This window comes from Maniola hyperantus, chromosome 20 (assembly GCF_902806685.2).
Source record: "Maniola hyperantus chromosome 20, iAphHyp1.2, whole genome shotgun sequence".
NCBI lineage: Eukaryota > Metazoa > Arthropoda > Insecta > Lepidoptera > Nymphalidae > Maniola > Maniola hyperantus.
This window is the reverse complement of record NC_048555.1, coordinates 6703083-6727908: the sequence shown is the minus strand read 5'-3', so window position 1 is coordinate 6727908 and position 24826 is coordinate 6703083. Positions and strand designations below refer to the sequence as shown.

General features: G+C 38.3%; 3 protein-coding genes across 3 annotated transcripts in view; 1 reads left to right on the top strand and 2 right to left on the bottom strand.

The window, feature by feature from the left end:
- Positions 1-182: 182 nt before the first annotated feature.
- On the top strand, positions 183-6746 carry Stoml2 (stomatin like 2). Its single transcript, XM_034979772.2, has 8 exons — positions 183-342; positions 423-539; positions 1896-2103; positions 3036-3224; positions 3516-3671; positions 5280-5395; positions 5708-5836; positions 6450-6746. The coding sequence occupies exons 1-8, from the start codon at positions 295-297 to the stop codon at positions 6702-6704; spliced, it is 1218 nt and encodes a 405-aa protein (XP_034835663.1). The 5' UTR covers positions 183-294; the 3' UTR covers positions 6705-6746.
- Positions 6747-7042: 296 nt separating this feature from the next.
- Positions 7043-15220, bottom strand: LOC117992115 (maspardin-like). Its single transcript, XM_069505343.1, has 5 exons — positions 14999-15220; positions 14367-14607; positions 12385-12614; positions 10219-10467; positions 7043-9511 (listed from the first exon to the last, which is right to left on the bottom strand). Exons 1-5 carry the CDS (start codon positions 15095-15097, stop codon positions 9374-9376), a joined length of 957 nt encoding a protein of 318 aa, XP_069361444.1. The 5' UTR covers positions 15098-15220; the 3' UTR covers positions 7043-9373.
- A 1613-nt stretch (positions 15221-16833) lies between these two features.
- The window catches only part of LOC117992118 (ubiquitin-conjugating enzyme E2 R2), a 33838-nt gene continuing 25845 nt past the window's right edge, over positions 16834-24826 (bottom strand). Inside the window, exons 3-5 of the mRNA XM_034979788.2 lie at positions 24119-24351; positions 22610-22724; positions 16834-22134 (exon numbers count right to left, since the gene is read on the bottom strand). Coding sequence (XP_034835679.1) covers positions 22024-22134; positions 22610-22724; positions 24119-24351 — 459 coding nt within the window. The 3' untranslated portion in view covers positions 16834-22023. The remainder of the gene's footprint in view (positions 22135-22609; positions 22725-24118; positions 24352-24826) is intronic.

The window sequence follows — 24826 nt, the reverse complement described above, 5'->3', positions numbered from 1 at the left end:
TTTTAGTGCCCAATCACTCCAAATGGTTCTATTTTATTTCTGTTGGATTCATTGACCTATGGGATTCATAAATTTTTTATTATCTGTAATATTATTGACAAGCTGTCATTTGAATTTTGATTCTAGATTCTAGTGATTCTATTACTCTATGGTCAAAAAGTAAGCAGTAGCCAGTACCTACCTATCCTATATGTTATTGTGATGTTATTGGTCTGTGGTAAGCAGTCAGCGGCCGTGAAAAATAAAAATTTAATTCTTGAAAGAATGGAATATATTTGATAATACAAACACAAAATGTTCTCACGTTCCAAATATCTCGTTTCGAGAATTCTGCCTTTAAAGGTACGTTATGATTATTATGAAAAGTTAGATGAAAATGGGAAAGATTTTGCATTTGTAACCAAAATATTGGATTTTTGCAGAATGCATTTAAGTTAGAATACCAAAATGAAGCGCGTGTATTGTACAGAATCGCAGCAGTGAGACACCGCTCTACAACACCGCTTAATACAGTCATAATGTTTGTACCACAGCAAGAGGTTAGTATTATAATAATGGGCGCCTTCAAAAGAGATTGCCCATTTTCTTAGGAGCTTTGGGCCCCCCCTAATATAATTTTTATGTCACCATGGTTTTAATTTTATTTTGTAGACAAATAATTAATTTTTTATATTCTGCAAACGATTTCTATTTATTCACCCTGGTTATAAAGAAATCTTATTTTTTATGTTGCTGATATTGAGGTTATATTTAATTAATACTTCTTCAAAATAAATGCATGTTTACGATTCTAACTGTAATTGTGGATATTTTCAATAATAGAGTGAAAAGTTGTTATAAAACATAATCGTAAAAAAATAACACATTTAAAAAAATATTAATTTAAGTTTTGACACGACGCCACAAAAGAGGGCCCGTTCACGGGCGATCTCCTTTGCCGCAAAGTGAAAATCCATGTAAATAAAAACGCACGACTGCAGCGCTACACCCATGCATCAGAAGCGCATTCTTATTTATATTGATTTACCAAGCAGTGCGGCCGCAGCGGCACTGCCTCAAATTTGAAGGCGCCCTAATACAAGATCTCTATCTTTAATATATTACAATAACTTTATTTGTGTTCGAATGAGTTCATAGACTCTTGATACAGAAAATACTAACTACTACTATGTAAAGACGACATTCCCCCCATGCTCGCAATACAAGAGTAAACTTATGTAAGGTATTGCCCATATAGCGCTCCATTTAGGTATAGTGCTGTCGTTGTCAATAGTAGATGGTTAAATATGTTGGCTTGTATGAAGTTTTGGTAATGTAGTACATAATAGCATCATGTAATCCTCAGAACAATACCTGTAGAAGTACCTGTAGAAGAACTCTTACTGTTAGAGCGAGATAGCTAAATGCACTTAAGCTCTTATTAGAACGCGACAAATGATCATTTTCTGCCCTTATCACTGTGGCCACTTTTTTGTTTGGCAAGGTGTATTTTGCATGTGAGATCTTGACAAACAACGTGAAGTGAGGTTATGTTCACTCAAGTATTTTAAAGAAATAATTGATTTGTTTTAAAAATTGAATACAGTTTTTCTTTTTGAAGTTATTGTGCAATGGTGGGTTATTGTATACTAGGCTACAATAGCCAACGCGAATGTAAAATAGAAGGAATAACATTTCACAACTAAGTACCTCTGCTTGAGCGAGAGGAACTATAGGGGCCATGCAAGTTGCATATCTATTAGATCTGTGACATGATCCTTAGAGGCTAGAGTATCTGCACAAAGTCACTTTCGCTAAAAAAAATTTGATTCAGCTAGCACTATCTGTATTAGACCCAAACAAAAAGTTTTACTTGAATACCCCCTTTCTTTCATGTGAAAATCTCTGGTTTGTAGGCTTGGATTGTAGAACGCATGGGGAAATTTCACAGGATACTTGAACCAGGATTGAACCTGCTATGGCCTATATTGGACAAGATAAAGTATGTGCAAAGTCTAAAAGAAATTGCCATAGATGTGCCAAAACAAAGTGCTATAACGTCTGACAATGTTACATTGAGTATCGATGGTGTGCTGTATTTAAGGATAATTGATCCTTATTTAGGTAAATAAATTGAATTAATTGATTCTTATGCTAAATTTTATACAAGGATTTTTTTTTATTGACAACAATCATACCTAATGGAAGGAATGATGAGGTCTAAGTTGAAGAGAAGAAGACTTGCCTATGAGATGCTTATTCACTTTTCCATGAAGGATTGAAAACTTAAAAAGAGCAACTGCCAAGTTTCTGGCTGAATCTTCTCTGGAGAAACAGCATTCCGAACCAGTGGTAAATTAAACTATCTGATAATTCAAAAGCACTTGTAAAATTTTACTTGAATAAAAATATATTCTATTCTATATAAAGTTACTCATAGATATTCTTTACAAAGCTTTTGTCTGCTTTGTCAAGTAGATTTAAAAATTGAGTGACAACTCCTTATTTTTCTAGCATGTATGTAAAGTCCAGGATACAAACTATATAAAGCCAAGATGTTGAGTCCAGTGGCCCTGATTTGTAATTGGGCAGGTGGTCTCGAACACCCAGTTTTTATTAAACCCTTTGGTTTCTACACAGCATCGTATCGGAACGCTAAATCGCTTGGCGGCATAAAATTCCAAGCTCCTGCCGGGATTCGAACCTGGTACCTCCCACTAATAAGACTACAGTGCTTACCACTGCGCCAGGGAGGTCGTTATGACATACAGTCTCATCTTAACCAGCTTGGCAACTGCCTTCCATTGAAGGGATTGATCCCCTTCTCTACTGTATGTCAATCAATCAAACAGCCTGTTTGCATCCACTGTTTGCCTTCCCAAGAGCGCGCCACCACACACGATCCTCTGCCTTCCTCATCCACCCACTTCCCGTTACCTTCTTGACGTCGTCAGTCCAGCGGGTTGGAGGTCGTCCTACACTGTGCTTGTCGATATGCAGTCTCCACAGAACACTATACTATACTACACTAATGTAATATCATTATTTTGCCACAGCATCTTACGGCGTTGAAGACCCAGAGTTTGCAATCACACAATTAGCTCAAACCACCATGAGATCTGAGCTAGGACAAATATCTCTTGATAAAGTGTTTAGAGAGAGGGAATCCCTTAATGTTTCGATAGTACACTCAATCAATAAAGCAAGTGAAGCATGGGGTATTACCTGTCTTAGATATGAAATTCGTAAGTATATTATTATAATTCAATTATAATCAACTAGCTGATGCCCGCGACTTCGTCCGCGTGGAATTAGGTTTTTTAAAAATCCCGTGGGAACTCTTTGATTTTCCTTGATAAAAAGTAACCTATGTCACTCTCCAGGTCTTTATCTATACCCATACAAAAAATTACGTCAATCCGTTGCGACGTGATTGAAGGACAAACCAACAAACACACTTTCGCATTTATAATAAGGGTACTGATAATATGTAAAGAATTGGTTGATTTAAACAAAAAGTATAATAATGTTACTAGGTGATATAAAGCTACCGAACAGAGTGCACGAAGCCATGCAGATGCAAGTTGAAGCAGAGCGTAGGAAGCGAGCCGCCATACTGGAGTCCGAGGGCGTGCGCGCTGCAGACATCAATGTAGCGGAGGGCAAGCGGCAGGCGAGGATATTGGCTTCTGGTAAATGAGGATAAAGCTGTGATAGCCTAGTGGTTAGGACGTCCGCCTTCTAATCGGAGCTCGGGGGTTCGATCCCTGGGCACGCACCTCTAACTTATCAGAGTCAGGTGCGTTTTAATTAATTAAATATCACTTGCTTTAACGGTGAAGGAAACATCGTGAGGTAACCTACATGCCTGAGAGTTCTCCATAATGTTCTCAAAGGTGTGTGAAGTCTACCAATCCACACATGGCCAGCGTGGTAGACTATGGCCGAAACCCTTCTCACTCTGAGAGGAGACCCGCGCTCTGTAGTGAGCCGGTGATGGGTTGATCATGATGATGATGAAATGAGGATAACAGTACTTGGTGATATAAAACGCTACTAGTGAGACATCTGTACGGTATGGTAGAGTGAGAGGAGTACGGGAGCTGTATGCGTGCTCGAGACTATACTAATAGGAAGAACTTCCTCCAGGCAGGTGTTATGCACAATCGTAACTCGTATGGTCTTCTGGGATTAAAAGTGGAGTAAAACTTTGTTAACGTGATTCAGACTTCATAGTGGAGTGATTGAGATACCTGTGGTGCCATCTAGTGAGATTGTTGTGAGTAATCCGTCCTAGTTTCGTATCGTGTCAACCTGTGTGCTGTGGCGCCCACCACAAGAGAATTAAATAAGTATAATTTTACCTTCACCTTGAAAGTTGGGACCCAGATGTCTATCGGTTTTTCGAACTGCGCATTGCCACTTCAGCTAAACATTTCAATTAGAGTCCCCGCAGACCACAAACTTTTTATCGGCCGATAGTTTGGTCAGTTTCTTAATCAGTATAATGTTATAATTTGCGCACTTACATACGTCTTCATACTGATTAAGAAACCGACCAAACTATCGGCCGATTAAAAGTTTGTGGTCTGCGGGGACTCTTAATGATAAGTAATAATATGTGGGATTGCTAACATGTTTAGAAAAAATTTCTTCTCTTTCTAAGCATAACCATGCAAACCCATGCATGCATGTTTAAAAATAAATATCTAACTGCTAGACTCACGTGATTAGTCTTCTCTAAGTATGCCTGACTACATAGTTTCAAACCCATCCGGGTTCCTTTTTAGGGTTCCGTTTTTCCTTTTGAGGTACGGAACCCTAAAAAGGAACCCGGATGGGTTATAGGATCACTTTGTTGTCTGTCTGTCTGTCGGTCTGTTAAGAAACCTACAGGGTAGGTACGTCCCGTTGACCTAGAATCATGAAATTTGGTATGTAGGTAGGTCTTATAGCTGACATTCGGGGAAAAATCTGAAAACCGTGAATTTGTGGTTACATCACACAAAAAATTAAATTGTGTTCATAAACTAATAATTAGTATTTTCCATTTTCGAAGTAATATAACTATATCAAGTGGGGTATCATATGAAAGGCCTTCACCTGTACAATCTAAAACAGATTTTTATTTATTTTTATGCATCATAGTTTTTGAAGTATCGTGCAAAATGTCGAATAAATAAGACTGTATTACGGAACCCTCGTTGCGCGAGCCTGACTCGCACGGCCGGTTTTTGAAAAGGCCTCTGCTCGCAGGACTGCGAGCTGGTCAGCTAACAATATTAATTCTCTGTGTGCAGAGGCGGAGAAGCAGGAGCAGATCAACAAGGCGTCGGGCGAGGCGCAGGGCATGCTGGCGGTGGCTGAGGCGCGCGCGAGGGGGCTCAGACTTGTGGCTGGCGCGCTCTCGGGGCCCGTAATTATTTGATTTTCCGCTAATATCCGGATTTTCATCTGTGTAGATTTAGGTTCTTGGGAATCCCATGGGGATGGCAGAGTGGCTTTTTTGGCGAATATATTATAGATGAGTCGATAATACAATTTTATTTTACAGCCTGGATGTGCAGAGCCATGTTTATAGGCCCCATATATACCCATAGAATTTCAAATAGATCCATTCTGATTTTTTTCTAAAGTTTCTTATGTTTATTAATTGTCATTAAACATCAATACGAGTTTTAAAATATCTCTTTTCACCTGTGAATACACTGAATGTTAATTTTGACAGGAGAGTAAAAATGCGGCTTCGCTGATGGTCGCCGAGCAGTACGTGTCGGCGTTCAACAAGCTGGCGCGCACCAGCAACACGCTCATCCTGCCCGCCAACGCGGGAGACGTGCCCAACCTCGTTGCCCAGGTAACTTTACAGAAATTCACCCAAAATCTAACTATGTACTTTTTAAAAGTAACCGTTTTTTAGGGTTCCGTACCTCAAAAGGAAAAACGGAACCCTTATAGGATCACTTTTATGTCTGTCTGTCTGTCAAGAAACCTACAGGGTACTTCCCGTTGACCTAGAATCATGAAATTTGGCAGGTAGGTGGGTCTTATAGCTGGCTTTAGGGGAAAAATCTGAAAACCGTGAATTTAGGGTTAGATCACACAAAAAAAATTAAATTGTGGTCATGAACTAATAATTAGTATTTTCAATATTTGAAGTAAGATAACTATATCAAGTGGGGTATCATATGAAAGGGCTTTACTTGTGCATTCTAAAACAGATTTTTATTTATTTTTATGCATCATAGTTTTTGAATTATTGTGCAAAATGTCGAAAAAATACGACTGTAGTACGGAACCCTCATTGCGCGAGCCTGACTCGCACTTGGCCGGTTTTTTAGAATAGACGATAGTAATGTAGTCCAGAGCTCATTTTACCTGAAACTGTAGCGATTTAGTTTAAATTTTATTTCAGTGAACAAAACATAACTGTGTGATAAAACTACTTACGTCCTTCTCTATTATTTCAGGCCATGTCAATATATTCAACAGTAACGGAACACAATAAACAAATCCCCCACGGTGAGCCCATCATACCCGACATAATGGCCGAGGACCCGATGTTCAAACTGACACTCAGCGAGAAGGGGTCAACGTTGGCTGGCCAGCCCGTGCCCAACGAAGACGACAACTTAGCGGAATATTACTCCGACGACGAAGAGAGACAGAAAGCGCTACAGGCTCAGAAAGATAAGAAACAAATAGCGTTAGAGAGGGAAACGTAAACCTGTTAAGTAAAGATTGTTAAAATAAAAGAATATATTTAATTTATTCCGTTTTATTTTAAAATTCATCATATTTAATAATATATGGTACCCATAGAAATATAAATGTCCGAGGACCCGATGTTCAAACTAACACTCAGCGGAAAGGGGTCAACGTCGGCTGGCCAGCCCGTGCCAAACGAAGACTACAGCTTAGCGGAATACTACTCTGACGACGAAGAGAGACAGAAAACGGTACAGGCTCAGAAAGATAAGAAATAATAATAATAATAAATAAATAACGTTAGAGAGGGAAACGTAGACCTGTTAAGTAAAGATTGTTAAAATAAAAGAATATATTTAATTTAATGCGTTTTATTTTAAAATTCATCATATTTATATATGGTACCAATATAAATATACAAAAATGTGAACAATTCTGACCCGGTGATGGGTATTCGTAGAGTTAAGATGTAGACAAACTACTGTGTTGTGTATGTTGCAAGTCTGGTGTGACGCTAATAGTGTGTGTAAAACAAATAGTCCAAGCTGAATACAAGTCTATGAATTGAGTGTGCATTGGACAAAAACAGATCTCAGCTATGTATTTGACCTGTGCATAACGCCATGTTGCAACTTCAGATTGGACTAGGTACATGTTTTGCAATATCTGTAGACTAATATACAACTTCAAATAAGATGTATGATTCCGAACAAACACAACAACAACACAGTAGTTTGTTTGCATCTTCATTCTGTTTATAAATACTGTGATTTTATCTTTGATTTGAAACACTTTTCTGCTCTTAATCTAGTTTTAAACACTTATGTAGTGCTACAACCACAAAAAGGCGTTTCATTTTGGTGATTCAATTCATTTCCTCATTATTTTTAAAATTCAGATGCATTTAAATAAGATACTTATTTTAGTCTATACAAGTGTACATCAATAACATTTTTATGTTAACAGATTCATCAATATCATAATTTTTAAAGTATAAAACAATATACCTAGGTATTTTAGATCTCCTAAAGTATAGGATGTATTTATTGACGTCGAAACACTCACTTTGGTATAATTAAAAAATTAGCATAGGTGCCAAAAATAGTACCAACTATTATAATATTATTAAGTACTTATCAACTACCTATATTTTTAGAAAATATTTTCGCATTACAATTAAAAGGTAAATTCAGAATTTATTTTACTCAGTCATTTACAATAAATTCCGTAATAATAATAATAAACAAAAAGTCGCCTTCTAGAAACAGTTTTACTTATGAGCTAACAAATTCAAGACAAAAAAATTAGGAATGTAACTAGCATCAGATTAAATTCGGATTTTAATGTGATTGGCTCCTTTCTGCTGTCTTTTTCTAAACTAACTTTAGAGTATCTGCATCTTTTTCTTTTAATATTGCTAAAAAAGGATGGAACATAACTTTTAAATTTAAAGACTTAAATTTTAGTGCACACTATAAATTTTAACAATAGGCTCAGGACTGGCAGCTAAAGTCACGAGGTTTGACAGCTCTGAATTAAATTTAAAACTGTCAAACTATGTCTGTCCTTTTCATATTACTGTGATGTGAATACTCTAAAATTAAGGTGTGCTCAGAATCAGTACAGTGCGACAAGGCTCTCTTGGCACTTCAATGACATTGACTGGGGGGCGCTGTTGGAGATTAAAGGCTTAGAATATTCAAACAAGAACAAAGGGAACACTTGACGGCAACGTTAGTTCCGATTTTTGCCACGCGCCAAGATAGCCTTGTCGCACTCTACCAGTATACTTATATTACTTATGCAGATCGTCCGACATTAAAAGATCGCTTGACGATACTAGAGGAGATACCTCTGCGAAAATACTTAGCAAATTGCGCAGTATTGCTTTTTAGGTCTCTTTGGCGGACCACAGGCCGCGACGGGATTTCTATACGGGAGCAGGCTATTGGTTGATCAGGCGTCCCATGTTTCCCGGGATGCGCCAATTTCTTTTACTACGCCGCTTATTGCTTAAGTCCCTTGCCAGTTACTACCGTTCTCTCATAATATTGTGTGGGAATTAATATTGGAGAATGCTGTGCGCGTCCCATAATACCACCAAATCCATACTAATGCGAAAGTGTGTCCAACTGTCTGCTAGCTTTTCAGACGTTCCGTTCAACCGATGTTTACGAAATTTGGTGCCAAGACAGCTTGCAACCCGGTGATGGACATAGGCTACTTTTATCCCGGAAAATCAAAGAGTTCCCACAGGATCTTTTAAACCTAAATTCACGCGAAGTTGCGAGCATTACTGGTCTATAAACCGCCTACTGCGCAGGTATAAGGTCAGCGGTCTTTATACGTTACGCGAAGTATAGTATAAGTAAGAGTAGATCTCTACATAGTATAAAATAAAATCGCTTCCCGCGTCTGTATGTATTTATGTATGAACGCGTAGATCTTTTAAACTACGCAACGGATTTTGATGCGGTTTTCACCAATAGATAGAGTGATTCAAGAGGAAGGTTTATAGCTATAGTTTAACTCTCAAAAATTTGAGATCCCTAGAGAAATTGAAGTAATTTGAATTAGGTCGGAAAAAAATCCTCTCATTTGAGTTTCCGAGGCAATGACACCACATTAGTATCTACGTTGCACCCATGCGAAGCCGGGGCGGGTCGCTACTCGCTAGTATTTAATATTACGATATTTTGACGAACTTGTCCCTTTGATTGAAGTAGCTAACAGTGCCCTCTTCCGTCTGCTGGTTCGACGACAGTTTGTGGAGACTCAAGTAAGACGGTGACGAATCCGTTCCATCGAACTGTCGTAAATGGATCTGAAATAGAAAAGTTATTGTTTAATTATAGTAATTTGTTTCTCTTTGTTCTTTTTTAGGGTTCCGTACCTCAAAAGGAAAACGGAACCCTTATAGGATCACTTTGTTGTCTGTCTGTCTGTCGGTCTGTCAACAAACCTACCGTTTATGCGTTTGTGATTTCCTACGTATACAATTCAGGCAGCCAATTTCTCTTTCATACATAGGTTTTTTTAAGTGTATCCTGTATTCTAACTCTGTAATTTTGTTAACAATAGCTGTTTAAATAAATAAATAAAAATACATTCATGATCATGATCAACCCATCATTGCCGGCTCACGGGTTTCCTCTCAGAGTAAAAAGAGTTTGGCCATAGTCTACCACATTAGCCAAGTGCGGATTGGTAGACTTCACACATCTTTGAGAATATTATGGAGAACTCTCAGCCATGCAGGTTTCCTCACGATGTTTTCCTTCACCGTTTAAGCAAATGATATTTAATTATTTAAAAAGTTAGAGGTGTGTGCCCGGGATACATCAAACTTAGAAAATTAGTAAAGTCAAGTCAAATCAAACTATCGTAGATCAAAGTAACTAATCTGTGTTTACTTTTTGTTTTTTTCAACCATGCTTGGAAAAAAGATAGGAGAATAGGAGGCGGCCGTTTTAAACACTAGGCTTTCACTATAATATTACTGTTAGACATATAAAATAGAAAACAACTTACCAGCAAATGCAAGTTGACTTCATCACTTCTACTGAGATAGGGGAAGTTCCCACCGCTCTTCAAATGCGCGAGCTTAGCCTGGGGGTACGACTTGTATAGGTCCTCGCGGACGCGGGAGTTGAGCGCGCTTTCGTCCCAAACATCCATGATCGTGATCGGCAAGTGCGTGAGCGACTGTGGTTGCACGTAACACGGCGTGCAGTTGAGGGTTAACCGAGATGCTAGTTCTGCTTGGGTCAGTGACTCTAGCTGAAATTATACAACCTATAAGCTAGTTGCTTATGCCCGCGACTTCGTCCGCGTGGACTATATAAATTTCAAACCCCCATTTAACCCACTTAGGGGTGGAATTTCGAAAAATCCTTTCTTAGTGGACCCCTGCTCTTAACAAAGAACACACCCTTGAAATTTCATGTCTGTAGAACCCGCGATTTAGGCTGTGCATTGACATTGTACGGGAGCGGTGTGCAGGGGCCACCGTACCAAAGGGGAGATCTCCCACCGAGCGGTTGGGTGTGCTCGGTAGCGCCAGCTGGGCCGACGGTTATGTCTTGAAACTTCTATATATAGTCCAGATTGCAGAAAACTCCGTTAGTGCGATTACCATCGGCGGTACATTTGTTCGGGACTACGTCATCGATTGAACAGCGCCATCTAGTTTCTATTGTGGTAACCGCCACATCACTCCCCTCCGAGACGAACGCGTAGTGTGAAGCAGTGAAGAGAGGTGGCGTTGTAGCGTGAAGGCGTGTGAAGGGCAATGGCTGCTAACCATCCAGAGAAGCGGTAGACCAGGACGCTTGTAGCTGGTGATGGAGTGCAGAGCCATTGTGCCCCGAAGCTGTGGCTACATCCGTCTTACAGGCCTCGATGTGCTTGCTGTTGCTGCTTGTAGACTTGGAGTTTGGAGGAGACGTCGGCTTGCGGTGTGTGATCCAAAGGTGTTGCGGTGTATGCGATCACCCTTGATCACGTTGAGTGCGCAGTGCGGAGTGCGGCGGTGTGCGGTTGATCTTCGATGACGTCGGCTGTTCTAGTGTGCGATCACTCTTGTATCAACGTCGGCTGTTGTAGTGTGCGACCACTCTTGATCACGTCGGGGTCACCAATGTACGGGAGCGGTGTGCAGGCTCGACCGTACCAAAGGGGAGATCTCCCACCGAGCGGTTGGTTGTGCTCGGTAGCGCCAGCTGGGCCGACGGTTATGTCTTGAAACTTCTATATATAGTCCAGATTGCAGAAAACTCCGTTAGTGCGATTACCATCGGCGGTACATTTGTTCGGGACTACGTCATCGATTGAACAGCGCCATCTAGTTTCTATTGTGGTAACCGCCACAACATATTAATCAGTCAGTCAGTCAGGACTTTGGATTTTATATATACAGAAAATTTTTAATACAATCAACAAGCGCAGTGTAGGACGACCTCCAGTATTTATGTGGTCAATTCTTGCAACTCAACTTTAGACTAGTTCTTTTCAACCGATTGAGTTGAAATTTGTTATAGTCGTCAGATATTTAACTTCGATTACAATGCAGTAATACCTCCAACCCGCTGAACTGACGACCTTAAGAAGGTAGTGGGAAGTGGGTGGGTGAGGAGGAGGACCGTGTGTGGTGGCGCGCTCTTAGGAAGGCCTAAGTCCAGTAGTGGACGCAAACAGGCTGATTGATTGATTGATTCAAATTTTAATAGATAATTAATGTTTTATTAGGCAGGGCCATAGTTCGAACGAAAACCGATAGACGTTGGGGTCCCAAGGTGCTAGAATGGCGACCTCGCACGAAAGCACAGCGTTGGAAAACCCACCACTACGTGGAACACACGACATCATACGAGTCGCAGGGATGCTGGATTCAGGCGACGCAAGACTATGGCGTGTGGACGTTCCTACAAGAGACCTAAATCCAGCCAAGTACGATAGGATAAGCTTATCGGTTGATAATGATTATGGGAGGGTAACATAATGGCACAAGGTTTTCTTGGGCTAATAATGCTATAGGCTCCCAGATCCTTATGCATTTGACTCACTTTCAATTATTTAAATGCCTACATTTTTACAGTTTTCTTTACTGTTTCAGAGTATTTTCACAAAATAGCTGCAATTCTTGCTTTAGGTAAACAAACCTGTCTTGATTATAGAAAATGAAAAAAAAAATCTTACCCTTTCCACCATAAAATCAATAGATTCTGCCATTCTCTGGTCCACTTTGTCAGTTGTGAAGTTACCCATCAACATTCTCTTCAACACAAGTGAGGGAAGGAGCCAGAAGAGTGCGGAGGAGTCATTGTACTCAAACACTGTAGTGTCAGTAAACGTGTTGCATAGCACTAGCGAGGCGACGCGAGGACAGTTTACTGTAGATTCTGTGAACTTCTGTGCTATAAAGCCACCTAAAATAATTTAAATTGTTTAGTACATAAATGTGCTATATCTTGAAAAGGGATTGAAGGGGTTAGTACACGGAGCCTAGCCTACCTATTATAATATCGGCCACTCATAAAACTTGCATTAATCAATAGCTGGCATCAATACAAACAAGTATCAAGTCCCAAGTAGGTATCAATTTGGAAGACAGAATCTTCCAAAGCGTCACGTTTCTGAGATATAAACTATCAAAGTTGTACTGGTGGCTAGACTGTTGTACTGATGACTCCACCATCCAGTATGCTGCAGAAAATAATGTACATTGACCTTTAGAAAGAGATAGCGGTTTTGTAGAGTATTATCTCTGTTGTTGAGACCGACAAAACGTCACATAGGTATGAGTCATAGAGACAACGCTTTACAAAGCTGAAATCTCATTCTAAAGGCCGATGTACATTATTTTGCACCACATACTGTAAATTTGATAGCGTCACGTCTTCCAAAGCGTCGCGTTTCCGAGATACAAATCTCGGAAACGTGACGCTTTGGAAGATTTTGTCTTATACAACACTTGTTTGTATTGATGCCAACTATTGATTAATACAGGTTTTATGTGTGACCGCTATTTTAGAAAAAAAGTAAAATGGCGGAAATGTAGGTAGGCCAAAATCTATAAAGCCCTTTGTGCACTCATTTGTGTTCGATTCGTATTTATACATACAGATCTGTACTAATAATATTCAAAGTGGTCACCATATAAAATGGTGTACTGATTCTGTGTTCAAAGTACATGCATGCGTGTACCCATTATTTTCGTATTTTCAAGGATTTATATAAATCCCAATTTAAATGAGTGCACAAGTGTTACGTAGCAGGCAAGAAATATTGTAGACCTTTAGAATGAGATTTCTAAAGGTTGATGTACAATGTGTTATAAAATGAGAATATAATATTCTGCATACCTAATACATGATAATTATATGGTTTTGTTATGTTAATCAAATTATAAATTCAGTGTTTCTCTACTATACCCCAAGATGTAAACTAATATTTATGAAGCATTTCTATTCATTTTATCTATATTTAGACCATAGCCTTGAGACAAGACTATTAATTATTTTGACAGCACCAGAATGTCTTATTAACATACAGACATTTTTTGATAGGATACAAGCTTTTGCCTGCAACTTTGTTTAAAATCTTTCGTTATCCTGGATATAAAGCAAAACAGCTAAATGAAATAGGTCTAGAAACTTTAGATTTTGCATGCAGTCTTTTTTAAATGTATACTACTAAAGGTTTTCACACATCATTACACAGGCTGACTTGACTCAGACTCAACTTAATATGTTGTTTACCATAAGTGTACACACACACAGATGGAAACAATTAAGTGAGGAAACCAACCCAGAGTGAAGAAAGAAAGAAGAACTTTTAACATTTAATTGAAAGTTCCTCCATACGGAACTTTCAATTATATGTTGAAAGTTCCTCCATAAGGAACACAATATAAAGCTTTCATTTTAAAGTTTTACTGTGAGTCGAGTTAAGCGCAGGCCACATGTAAATCACAGGCAAAGCGAAACAAAACTAAGTTTGTTTCACTTGCTTACTAAGCTACGAATCACTGGCTTAGTTTAGCTCTGTAGTTCATGGTGTGAACCAAATTGAAAAGACAATTTCAAGTCTGTATAATGTGCGTAGAACTTAAGAAATAATTTTCATCATTTCCATCAGATGAACTGGGGTAAGCCAGCTACTGAAATTTAAATACAAACCCAAAGAAGCTCCAAATATATGAATCTTGTCCAATTCCAAGTAGTCAATCAGTCGTTTGAAGCCATCGCACCACTCTTTCAGGTTCCAATACGGAGGAGGCTCAGCTGCTATGACCCTGATCCCTCTTGTTGTGAGGCCCATTATTTGCTTGAAGAAAATGTCTGCAGTACCCGACACTGGCGGCAGACATACTAAAGGGCAACTCACAGACTTTGGACCACTGTCGAATATTCTCCATGCCTGAAAAAAAACCAACTCGGATTGTTGTTTTTACGGTGCGAGTTTGGACGCACCAATAACTTGATTGGAGGCAGACACTTGTTACTTGTTCCAGAAACATGTTTCAGACTAACTTGTAGTATAAGTAGGTACAAGTCTCGCCCGTATGAACATGGATAAAAAGCTGTTGAAATATTTCTCCGGTATATCGTAATATACTTCATTAAATAAGTTCAGTTTTAATAGATAAAGGGTTAGTCTTGTGCACCATGCATAGATAGTTGTTTCATCAAGCAGAAACTGATAAATACCGGAAAAATCGTGGGTCAAAGCTCTGTAAATTGCTAGCTTATTATTATAACTCAAGGAGATAAAACTATCTGGCTCGACCACTTGAAAGTTGTTTGTTTACCTTGGACCCATCTGAATCAACAACTATTTTACGTAGTGGGATACTGCTTCTAAAACTTAAATATTCACTAGATCGAGACAAATCACTCAAGCAACTCATTTCTGAATAGACTATTTCAATTTACAAATAATGCAATAAGCAATTAGTTTAAAAGTAAAATCAAAAATCAAAATTGAAGAAATTGAAAGATTTTTCAACTTGAAACGTCAATTCACAAAGAAATTATTATTCGTCTGTGCCTGTCTGTGATATAAACTAGTGTTGCCTATCGATAGTCCAATAAAAAACAATCGATACAATCGATAGTTTTACCCTATCGATAGTCATTGATTGTCACGTGGCAATAATTGTCGTTTTCGAGGTTAACTATCGATAGTTTTGCAACACTAAACTATGAAGCATTTTTAAAATGGGTTTTCAGCTCTGGATTCTAATCTTTAGGCCAAGTTTTAGTAACTTTTGTACGGCTCTGACTACTAGCTTTTTCGATAAGTGTCGATCAATTAAGGTTCCAAGAGCTGATGGCCCATAATTTATGAATGATTTGAAAACTTATCACTATCTAGTCTACCCGTATTATAAATCTGAAAGTTTGTTTGTCCTTTAATCACGCCGCAACGAATTTTTTTGAATGGACTGTTACTGTTGGACCAGGTAGAGTGGATATAGTTAAGTAGTTAATTGTTAGACCCTGTGACACTTTCGTCGGCAAAGAATAAATCTCTAATTACTAAGCATCATCCCGCAATTTCGTATGCATCATCAAAACCTGTGCGACAAAAGCGACTACGAAACGGGAGCGTCAGCCGCGCGGCGTCGTCAGTGATCGTCACCACTCACCTCACGATATTTAATGGCGCCGCAATGCACCCCTACGGGACCACTACACCTGCATGTAGAGATTCTGGTCTGTGGTAGGTTCTTCAACCTCACTGAATGAGGAAGTTTCAGGGCGAACGTTCCGTAAAATTTTCATAGATGGCGCTGTTTACTGCACCCACTAAAAACGAAAAATAATTTCCGGTATACGCCATAATAATTTGTACACAAAACATCCTGCAAAACAACAACGTCAATAAAACATACGGACAGCCAGGCAGCTCTTTCAGCTCTGTCCTCTGAGGTTGTTAACTCAAAACTGGTTGAAAACTGCAGAGACACCCTGGCCCAATACCGGGTGGTACTACGCTAGGTACAGCATGCTGGAATAGTTGGCAACGAAAATGCTGACATTCTGGCTAAATCATATAGATATAGGTATTATTTTTCGTTTTTAGTGGGTGCAGTACACAGCGCCATCTATGAAAAATTTGTGGAACGTTCGCCCTGAAACTTCCTCATTGGACTGTTCTATATCCGCGAAAAGAAGCTAGGTAGGTAGTTATAGTACAGCGCTCTCTGTTACGTTCATACAAATAATGGAAGCAAAAATCTAAGTGAGCTTTAACTATTTTGAGACGCTAAAACAAAACTGTTTTCTAAATGAATTTGAATGATTGGTTGGTGACTCAAAATGGTTAACGCCCACTGAAATCCCTTCTAGAATATCGTCCAATCTCAACTTTGGAAAGTGCATCAAATCTGACCTTCATCGGTATAACTTATAAAAAGTGGTAATACCTACCGTAGAAGTCCCGCAAATTGCTAATGCGCGTGGCCGCCATTTTAATGACGTCAGCACTAGACTGAAGTTTCGAGCTGATGGTATATTTTTACTTAAATATACGTCAAATGACGTCATTTCGATGTTATTGAGACAAGGTTCCAGCGGAATAGCAATTTGCGGGACTTACAAAACCAACTAAGGAAAATGTGGAAATATAATAAAATCAATATCGCATCCAAACACATGCTGTTTTTATTCAGAATCATTATTTAACATTTTGTCGTGATTTCACCTACAGTAATTTTCCAAACCACTTATTATTAGATACTTAATCTAACTAAACATATAACTTTCGGACGAGTTTGTAAATCCTATTTGCAATAAAAGCGCCAACATTCTAGTAGGTACAGCTGTTGATAGGCGTTATTATATCAAAATAATTATTATTTTATTGAACTACTAATTATTTGATGGTACGAATTCGGTTCATAGAATTTTTTTCCATTGTTTTTCTCACAGAAACATAGCTTCAATAGCTACAGTAAGTACAGACGATAACACCTGACGATAAGGGATAATTTCAGTAATGCCGTGCCTGGGTGGGGCAAGCTGTGCTGCGGATGGGCAACCTTAATTTGTTTGAGCCCAGATAGGGCACTGGCAGCGCAATCTAGCATGATTCAGATCAGTTCATACAAAACCTTACTATAGTAGTCAGCAGGAAATATTGTACATCGACCTTTAGAAGGAGATGGCGGTTTCGAAGAGCGTCGTTGAGACCAACAAAACATCACATAGGTATGAGTGACTGAGACTTCTTTCTTAAGGTTGATTTACAGTAGGTATTTCCTGCCCGCTACTGTACAATTTTTTGAGTGCCTCTCCCGGGCACTGGCACTCTCTAATACAACCCCTTACTAATGTATTTTATATTTTATCCAATGATTAAAGAAAAGAAAGAACACGAATCTTAGGTTAATTTTCATTCATTCTTACGTTTTTTCTGATTCAACAAAAGATAGTGATTGAAGTTGAGAACCATGTTAGTAAAAATATATTTTTACATATACACGTAACTAGGTAAGCTACAAGTAAAATACTATTCTTTTGGCTTTATAATATAATTATTTATGTATATAGTATTCGAATGAATAAAAATACATTAATTTTATTGAAAAAGCTTGAAAAGAGAAACAAATATGAGGATAACATAGATACCAAGAGATAGCTAAGATCTGACTCATTATTTACATTGTACGTACCAACTCAAGTTATTGCGGCTAATTCTATTGAACACAATGTGGCTAGTTCCGTTGTACACAATCTCTAAACTAAAATGGCACATCTAAATCTATTGCTATAATGTTGCTTGCGGAAAAGGATAGCACTAGATTTAGACCTGTTAATTTAGTTTAGTTTAGAGATTGTGTACAAAAGAATCGGCCCCATTCTCCAACTAAATTGACATGACAGGTCTAAATTTAGTACTATCGCCTTTCCGCAGCTATGAAAGGGATTGCAATAGGGCATTTCAGGGACCTGCTATTTTAGTTAAGTTTAGAGATATACCTACACAATCTCTGAACTAAATTTACAGATCCTAATCGGCTAATCTTAATCTGCTTGTTCAGATCAGAAATTAATCGTGCTATCTTTTTCAGCAGGGAGCATTATGAAAGGGCAGTAATAAATTCAGAACTGTCATTTTAGTTTAGTTTAAAAGAGATTTTATGCAACTGGATTAGCCACATTATCAGTATAAGACCGAAATTAAACTTACCTGGCATTCTGTTAATATTTTTTAGTAGGTACTTCAAGCCAATATTTCAAATATTTGCAGGTCTTATATTCTAAAATTGTGGAGTAGGTTTTAGTTTAACATAGATCATACTAATTAAATTATTACATTTTACTTAAATAATTTCGTTCACGTATATTAGAGTATATATAATAAATGTATAATATATATTACATGCATACCTACATGCATTTTGATTACTATATTATTATCTTAAATGTATTGAATTCGCTTTTGTTATAATATTATCGTTTAAAATATAAGTAAGATTTTTATATCATACATATGCGATTTGAGCGTCCTTATTCCGATCCATATTCACTCTGTAAATATCTGTACAGTTTATTGATTTATTATTATTATCAAAAGGGGATTATTGTAGTTTGTAACAAGCCTATATTATACATTGCCTTATTGTGATGTTATAAATATGATGTTAATATGAAATATTACGATAAAAAAAATTGACAAAATAATTTTTACTTAACAGTTTCTTATGGTATTGTGTGGCACAATATGGTAGTACTTAATATTTTTTCTTTCTATAATAATTTATGTTGAAATGTAAGGGCTTATTTAGGCCTTATTTAGTTTATACACAGGTGCAGCACGATGAGTTAGGTAGGTACTACTTTATACACTGTCATTAATTTTGTCACACGTGCCACGCACGCGCATGTAGGTAGTATAATCAACCACGTTTAGCTTATCGCTCTGAAATCTGCTCCCTCCCCTGCTGTGTAAGAAAAAAAGTCTGCCCTTTGATTGGTTGATTCACTGTTTACATTTTTCACAGCCAATCAAGGGACAGAATTTGCTACCGTTTATGATAACAATTAATACTTTTTCTTACACAATTGGGGGGCAAATTGAGATATTTTATTCATAAAATGGAAAAGTTTTATTCCAGTAAAATAATTCAGAAAATACATATAAAGGTACTTATCACAAAATATTTTTGTATTAATGAGTTTAAAATTAAAAAGAACACAATGAAAAACTGCAAAAATTGATAAAAAAATAGTAGTAGTCTTGGTAATCACAGAAAGCCATATAAGTATTACATATTTATTTATAAGAAATTAATAGTAGGTACGTAATTCAAAATATTGGTCTACTATATTATAGGCCCTACACTGCTACTATTTAAAAACTAAAAATTAAAATTAACAAATAGTAAATGACTTATTGAATGATATTAGTATAATAATTAAGCTATACAAGTTAAGCGAACGGTACGGACTCGTCAAGTAGATACACACTGTATAGTTGACACAAAAATGATTAATTGACCAAATCGAATTCTTAATTTGGTAACAATCATAATAATAAGCTTGGGTGATTTGTGATAAGAACAACAAAACAACTATAACTTGTATTATACATGTACAGAAATTAGCCATTAATTACAAATTATATTTTCTAAGACTCAATTTTAAAAACGAATCCCATTGCTTCCATAGTCTATCCATAGGGCAGGTTTACATTAAGACAGTGTGGCTAATTCCGTTGTACGCAATCTCTAAACTAAACTAAAATGACACGTCTAAATCTATTGCTATCCCTTTCAAAATGTTGCTTTCTGAAAAGGATAGCACTAGATTTAGACCTGTTTAGTTCAGAGATCAAGAGAATCGGCCAAAGTGACTTTACAGTGTAAAAACATTTATACGCCTGATCAATGGTCACGCCAGCACCGATGGCGGTTGTTGCCAGTCGCTGTTCTTAATCCTTCCTTAAACAGCATTATCATAAACATACATATTTACAATCCAATATCAGGTATTTTCACGGAAATCAAAATAAGAATAGAAGTGTTATGGCATAAGGTCACTAACTACTACTTTTGGAACTACTTTTGTACATTTTTTTAAATCTGTGAGTTACTCTAGATAGGCGACAAACAGTCCCCGTATCAAAGTCAACATACCCTTTCTTTTACCTTATTTTGAGTTGGTGTTTTTGGCTCTTGGCAGTGATTAGTATTTTACGAAGAATCTACAAGTTCAATTTATTTTCAGGGCCCCTTACCACACTGATTGATAGTTAAAAATACAAGATGCCTACGATAGTAATTAGTATTATAATTGCTCACTTTGTTTATTATATGGAAATTTAAATGATTTATTTCATTTAAGTCTAAATATAATATGTATTGTAGTTGTATGTGTGTCATAAATTCTTCATATTTTAATAATCTGATAAAACTTTGGCCCAGGCCTTTTTCTATCTAATGATTTACAAAATATGCCTATCAAACTTTTACACTAACATAAGCTTCTGTACTGTCCTTTGATATATTAATTTCAGACTGGTCCAGTAATGGATTGTATTATTATTTATACTTAGCACTGTGTAACCTAAAACTGACTTATTACCGCTTACCCGTGATTTAAGTAGGTACTTAATCAATTTTTACCATTTGCAAAAAGTCACGGAGAAGCATTGGTCACACGAGCTCCACTCTTGCATAGTTATAATATCGATAGCATAGTACATTTTAAACAGTTACAGTACTTGCAATTCACGAAGACTACTGAACTGTTCTTCTGGTAACGTCGTTTACATGGTCATTGCGTAAGTGTGCGTGCATGTCGGACCAATCAGTCGCGAGCAAGCGCTGTCAAACGCACACATTTAGTGTACTTTACTTATACCGATACTTAAACACAAGCACGAGTGCCTTCGTGAAATGCAAGAACTATAACTTCTTCGACGGCCCAGTTATTCAAGAGCGTTAAAGCAAATTATTACAGGATGTCAGTAACTGTCGTTGGTATCAGCGAGTTACTTGCATCGACAAGTACGTCGCGGTGTCTGTGCAGGTCTCAACTTGCCTAATGTAAAACGTGCTTTATAACATCTAGGAAAATACAAAATGCTACGATATTGCTTACGTCAACTAGTGACATTTATTTTTTGGAATGGTCAAGCCATTCCTTGTAGATCAGGACGACTAGCAAGAAAGTTGTGATAATTATTTTGCGATCATCGCATTTGCTACATTTACGGTATTTTTGCTGCTACTGCATTTTTTAGCCAATACTAAGAGAGTGTGAAAAAGCAGCACACTCATTACCGTGTTGTTTTGTGACACTACATAATAGTCCGTGCAAAATGACCGCTATTTCAACTCTGTGTTAACTGTCATCTCAAAAGTACAGATCACATTTAAAAAATGGACTAAAATCGTACTTTTGAGTAAAAACTTGACACAAAAAGTTAAAATAGCGCGGGAGGAGTTAAATTTATGCGTTATAGGTTCATCAGGGTCACAAACTGATTACCACTAGGCCATGACGATAAATTACCTTTCGCATTGCAACAGAAATATCTTGATCTAGATTTGATGAAGATCTAGATCTGGGATGGAACATTTTTCAGAAAATACGTCCAAATACATACATGGAGTCGTTCGTGCCGCCCTGGCGTCTTGATGCTAACACACCACAACACAGTAGGTAATGTCTGCAGCATGAGAATTGATTACGATCGTCACATTGTAGCTGTCTAACTTTCGTGCTAGGCCTGCAGGGTTTAAAGTTTAATTTAAACTTCAAATTGCAATATGTGTTATATACGTCTGGTAGTCCGTCCGTCGCGTGAGATCTCGGGGGAGTATCACGACTCGCCGTTGCCGCTGTCGTCGGCGTCCTCGCCGCCTTCGAGCTCGCCCTCGGAGTCGGTGTCGAGGTCGTCGTAATCGTCGTCATAGAAGTCCGTCATATCGAGCTGGAAGTAAAATATGGAATAGATTAACATTACAGGAAGGCACAGCGTTGGCACCCTCCACTAGATGGACAGATGGCATCAAATGAGACGCAGAGAGCTGTTTGACCTAAGCAAGTCGGATTCGACTACCTCACGAGCCATCTCAGTGAAACGGAATAAGAATACCTATAAGAGAAATTAGATATCTGCCATATGTTGGAAAATGTAAAAAGCGGTAGGTACAGTACGACAAGGCTCTTTTAGCACTTGAATGACATTGACAGGGGGGCGTAGTTGTAAAACCAGTTGTATCATATGAAAGGGCTTTACTTGTGTATTCTAAATCAGATTTTTATTTATTTTTATGCATCATAGTTTTTGAACTATCGTGCAAAATGTCGAAAAAATACGACGGTAGTACGGAACCCTCGGTGCGCGAGCCTGACTCGCACTTGTCCGGTTTTTTAAGTTAATAAAGAGCAGGCTGAATGCTTACCTGTGGTTCTTGCGTTGACGATTTAACTTGTGTCTTAATGCAATAATCTTCTAATGTAAGAGGTACTACGATTCCTTCCTTTTCTGCGTCTATGCGCGCCACTTGAGCTTGTTTTCTGTAAATTACAAAATTCACTATTTACCATTCTATTTACATAATAGTATTTTGTATAGTCTAAGAAATAAGCCGTGATAGTCTAGTGGTTAACACCTCCGCCTCCCAATCGGGTGTTTGGGGGTTTGATGATTTGATGGAATCATGTCGAATGGTATCCAGGATGTAGTAAGTTCATCAAGATCGCTTCTGATTCTGAACAAACTACTTTCCATGAAATATGTTCATACGAACCATGTCTCATTAACATCGAAATGACGTCATTTTGACGTCAGCCGAAATAAAAATATACCATCAGCTCGAAACTTAAGTCTAGTGATGACGTCACTAAAATGGCGACCACGCGCATTAGCAATTTGCGGGACATATGTATATATATAATATACAGTTTACAGTACTGTCAATAAACTCAATGGGACAAACGTTTGTCTACGCACTGCCGACTGCGCAAATTGGTCAAATTAAAAGCGCAAAATAACGTCCTACGTTCTCATAACTACGTGAATAAGATTTATAAGTCTCGCCTTAACAAAGCGAAAGTTATCATTAAAATGTTTTTCACAAACCTTTGTCCTTGGAAATGCGCCAACGGCAGTACTCTGTAGGTGCTTACTGAACCGATAATTCTCACGAATTCAAGACTCATCGATTTAGAGAAATAAAAAAATGGAAACACCGAATATGGTGCAACTGCGAGTCCGCCTTCTAATCGGAGGTCGGGGGTTCGATCCCGGGCACGCACCTCTAACTTTTCGGAGTAATGTGCGTTTTAACTAATTAAATACCACTGGCTTTAACGGTGAAGGAAAACATCGTGAGGAAACCTGCATACCTGAGAGTTCTTCATGTTGTCAAAGGCTACCAATCCGCATATGGCCAGCGTGGTAGATTATGGCCAAACCCTTCTCACTCTGAGAGGAGACCCGTGCTTTGTAGTGAGCCGGTGATGGGTTGATCACGATGATGATGATGATGAGGTATATAATGTACCATTTCGACAAATATAATGTACCATGTCGAAATGGAGATGGGCAGGGCATGTCTGTAGGACCACAGATGACCGATGGACCCGTTTGCTAATAGAATGGGACCACGCACCGGAAGGAGAAACGGTGGAAGACAAGAATCCCGTTGGACCGACGATATCAACAAGCTTGCGCAAAAAACTTGGCGGAGGCTCGCAGAAGTTTAAGGTTCCTTATCTTTGTCATTGAAGTCGCGTAAAGACGCTGGCGTCCACGTTCACCGGGCTGAAGGTGTTGAGTTCGTTGAGCAATGGGATCACATGGGGGAGCACGGTGTGAACGGATTGCGTTGGGTTCCAATACTCGCAAGGCAACTCACCCGGTTGGGGGTCGTCCACCGTTGGATGTAGATTATAAATGTTGAGTTTACCTTATAATATTTTCATATTCCTTGTCTTTGCCCTTGGAGTCGCGCCAACGGCGGTACATGACGCTAGCGTCCACGTTCGCCGGGCTGAAGGTGTTGGGTTCGTTGAGCAGTGAGATCACAGACAGCAGCACGGTGCGAACAGATTGCGTTGGGTTCCAACGCTCGCACGGCAGCTCGCCCGATTGGGGGTCGTCCACCGGTGGATGTAGGATAGATATACAGAGATCACCATTCTGAAATGAAGAAATTTAATTTCTTTAAAGACTGCATAATACTGTAACAATTGAAACATACACCTACATAATATTTGTCTTGAACACATGTGGTGAATGGTGATGATAGTTGTAAGAGGAATAATGGCAATAAGGGTAAATAAATAGAATATTCTATTCCTTACGTATACCTTATCTACTAAATAGAGTTACTAGCCAATGCCGCAACTTCGTCCGCGTGGATTTATTTTTTTAAATCCCGAGGGAACTCTTTGGTTTTCCGGGATAAATAGTAGCCTATGTTACTGTCCAGGTCTTTAACTGTATCCATGCAAAAAACCATTCGTTCCGTTGCGGCGTGAATAACATGGGTAGTGATTTCATACAACTCTTATTCGGAAGTAAAAATGAATCTACAAAAATCGCGGTTATGGAAACGAGTTCCAAAATGTTTAGTGAAATCATTTCTACAATAAATAACGTTAATGGCCTATTT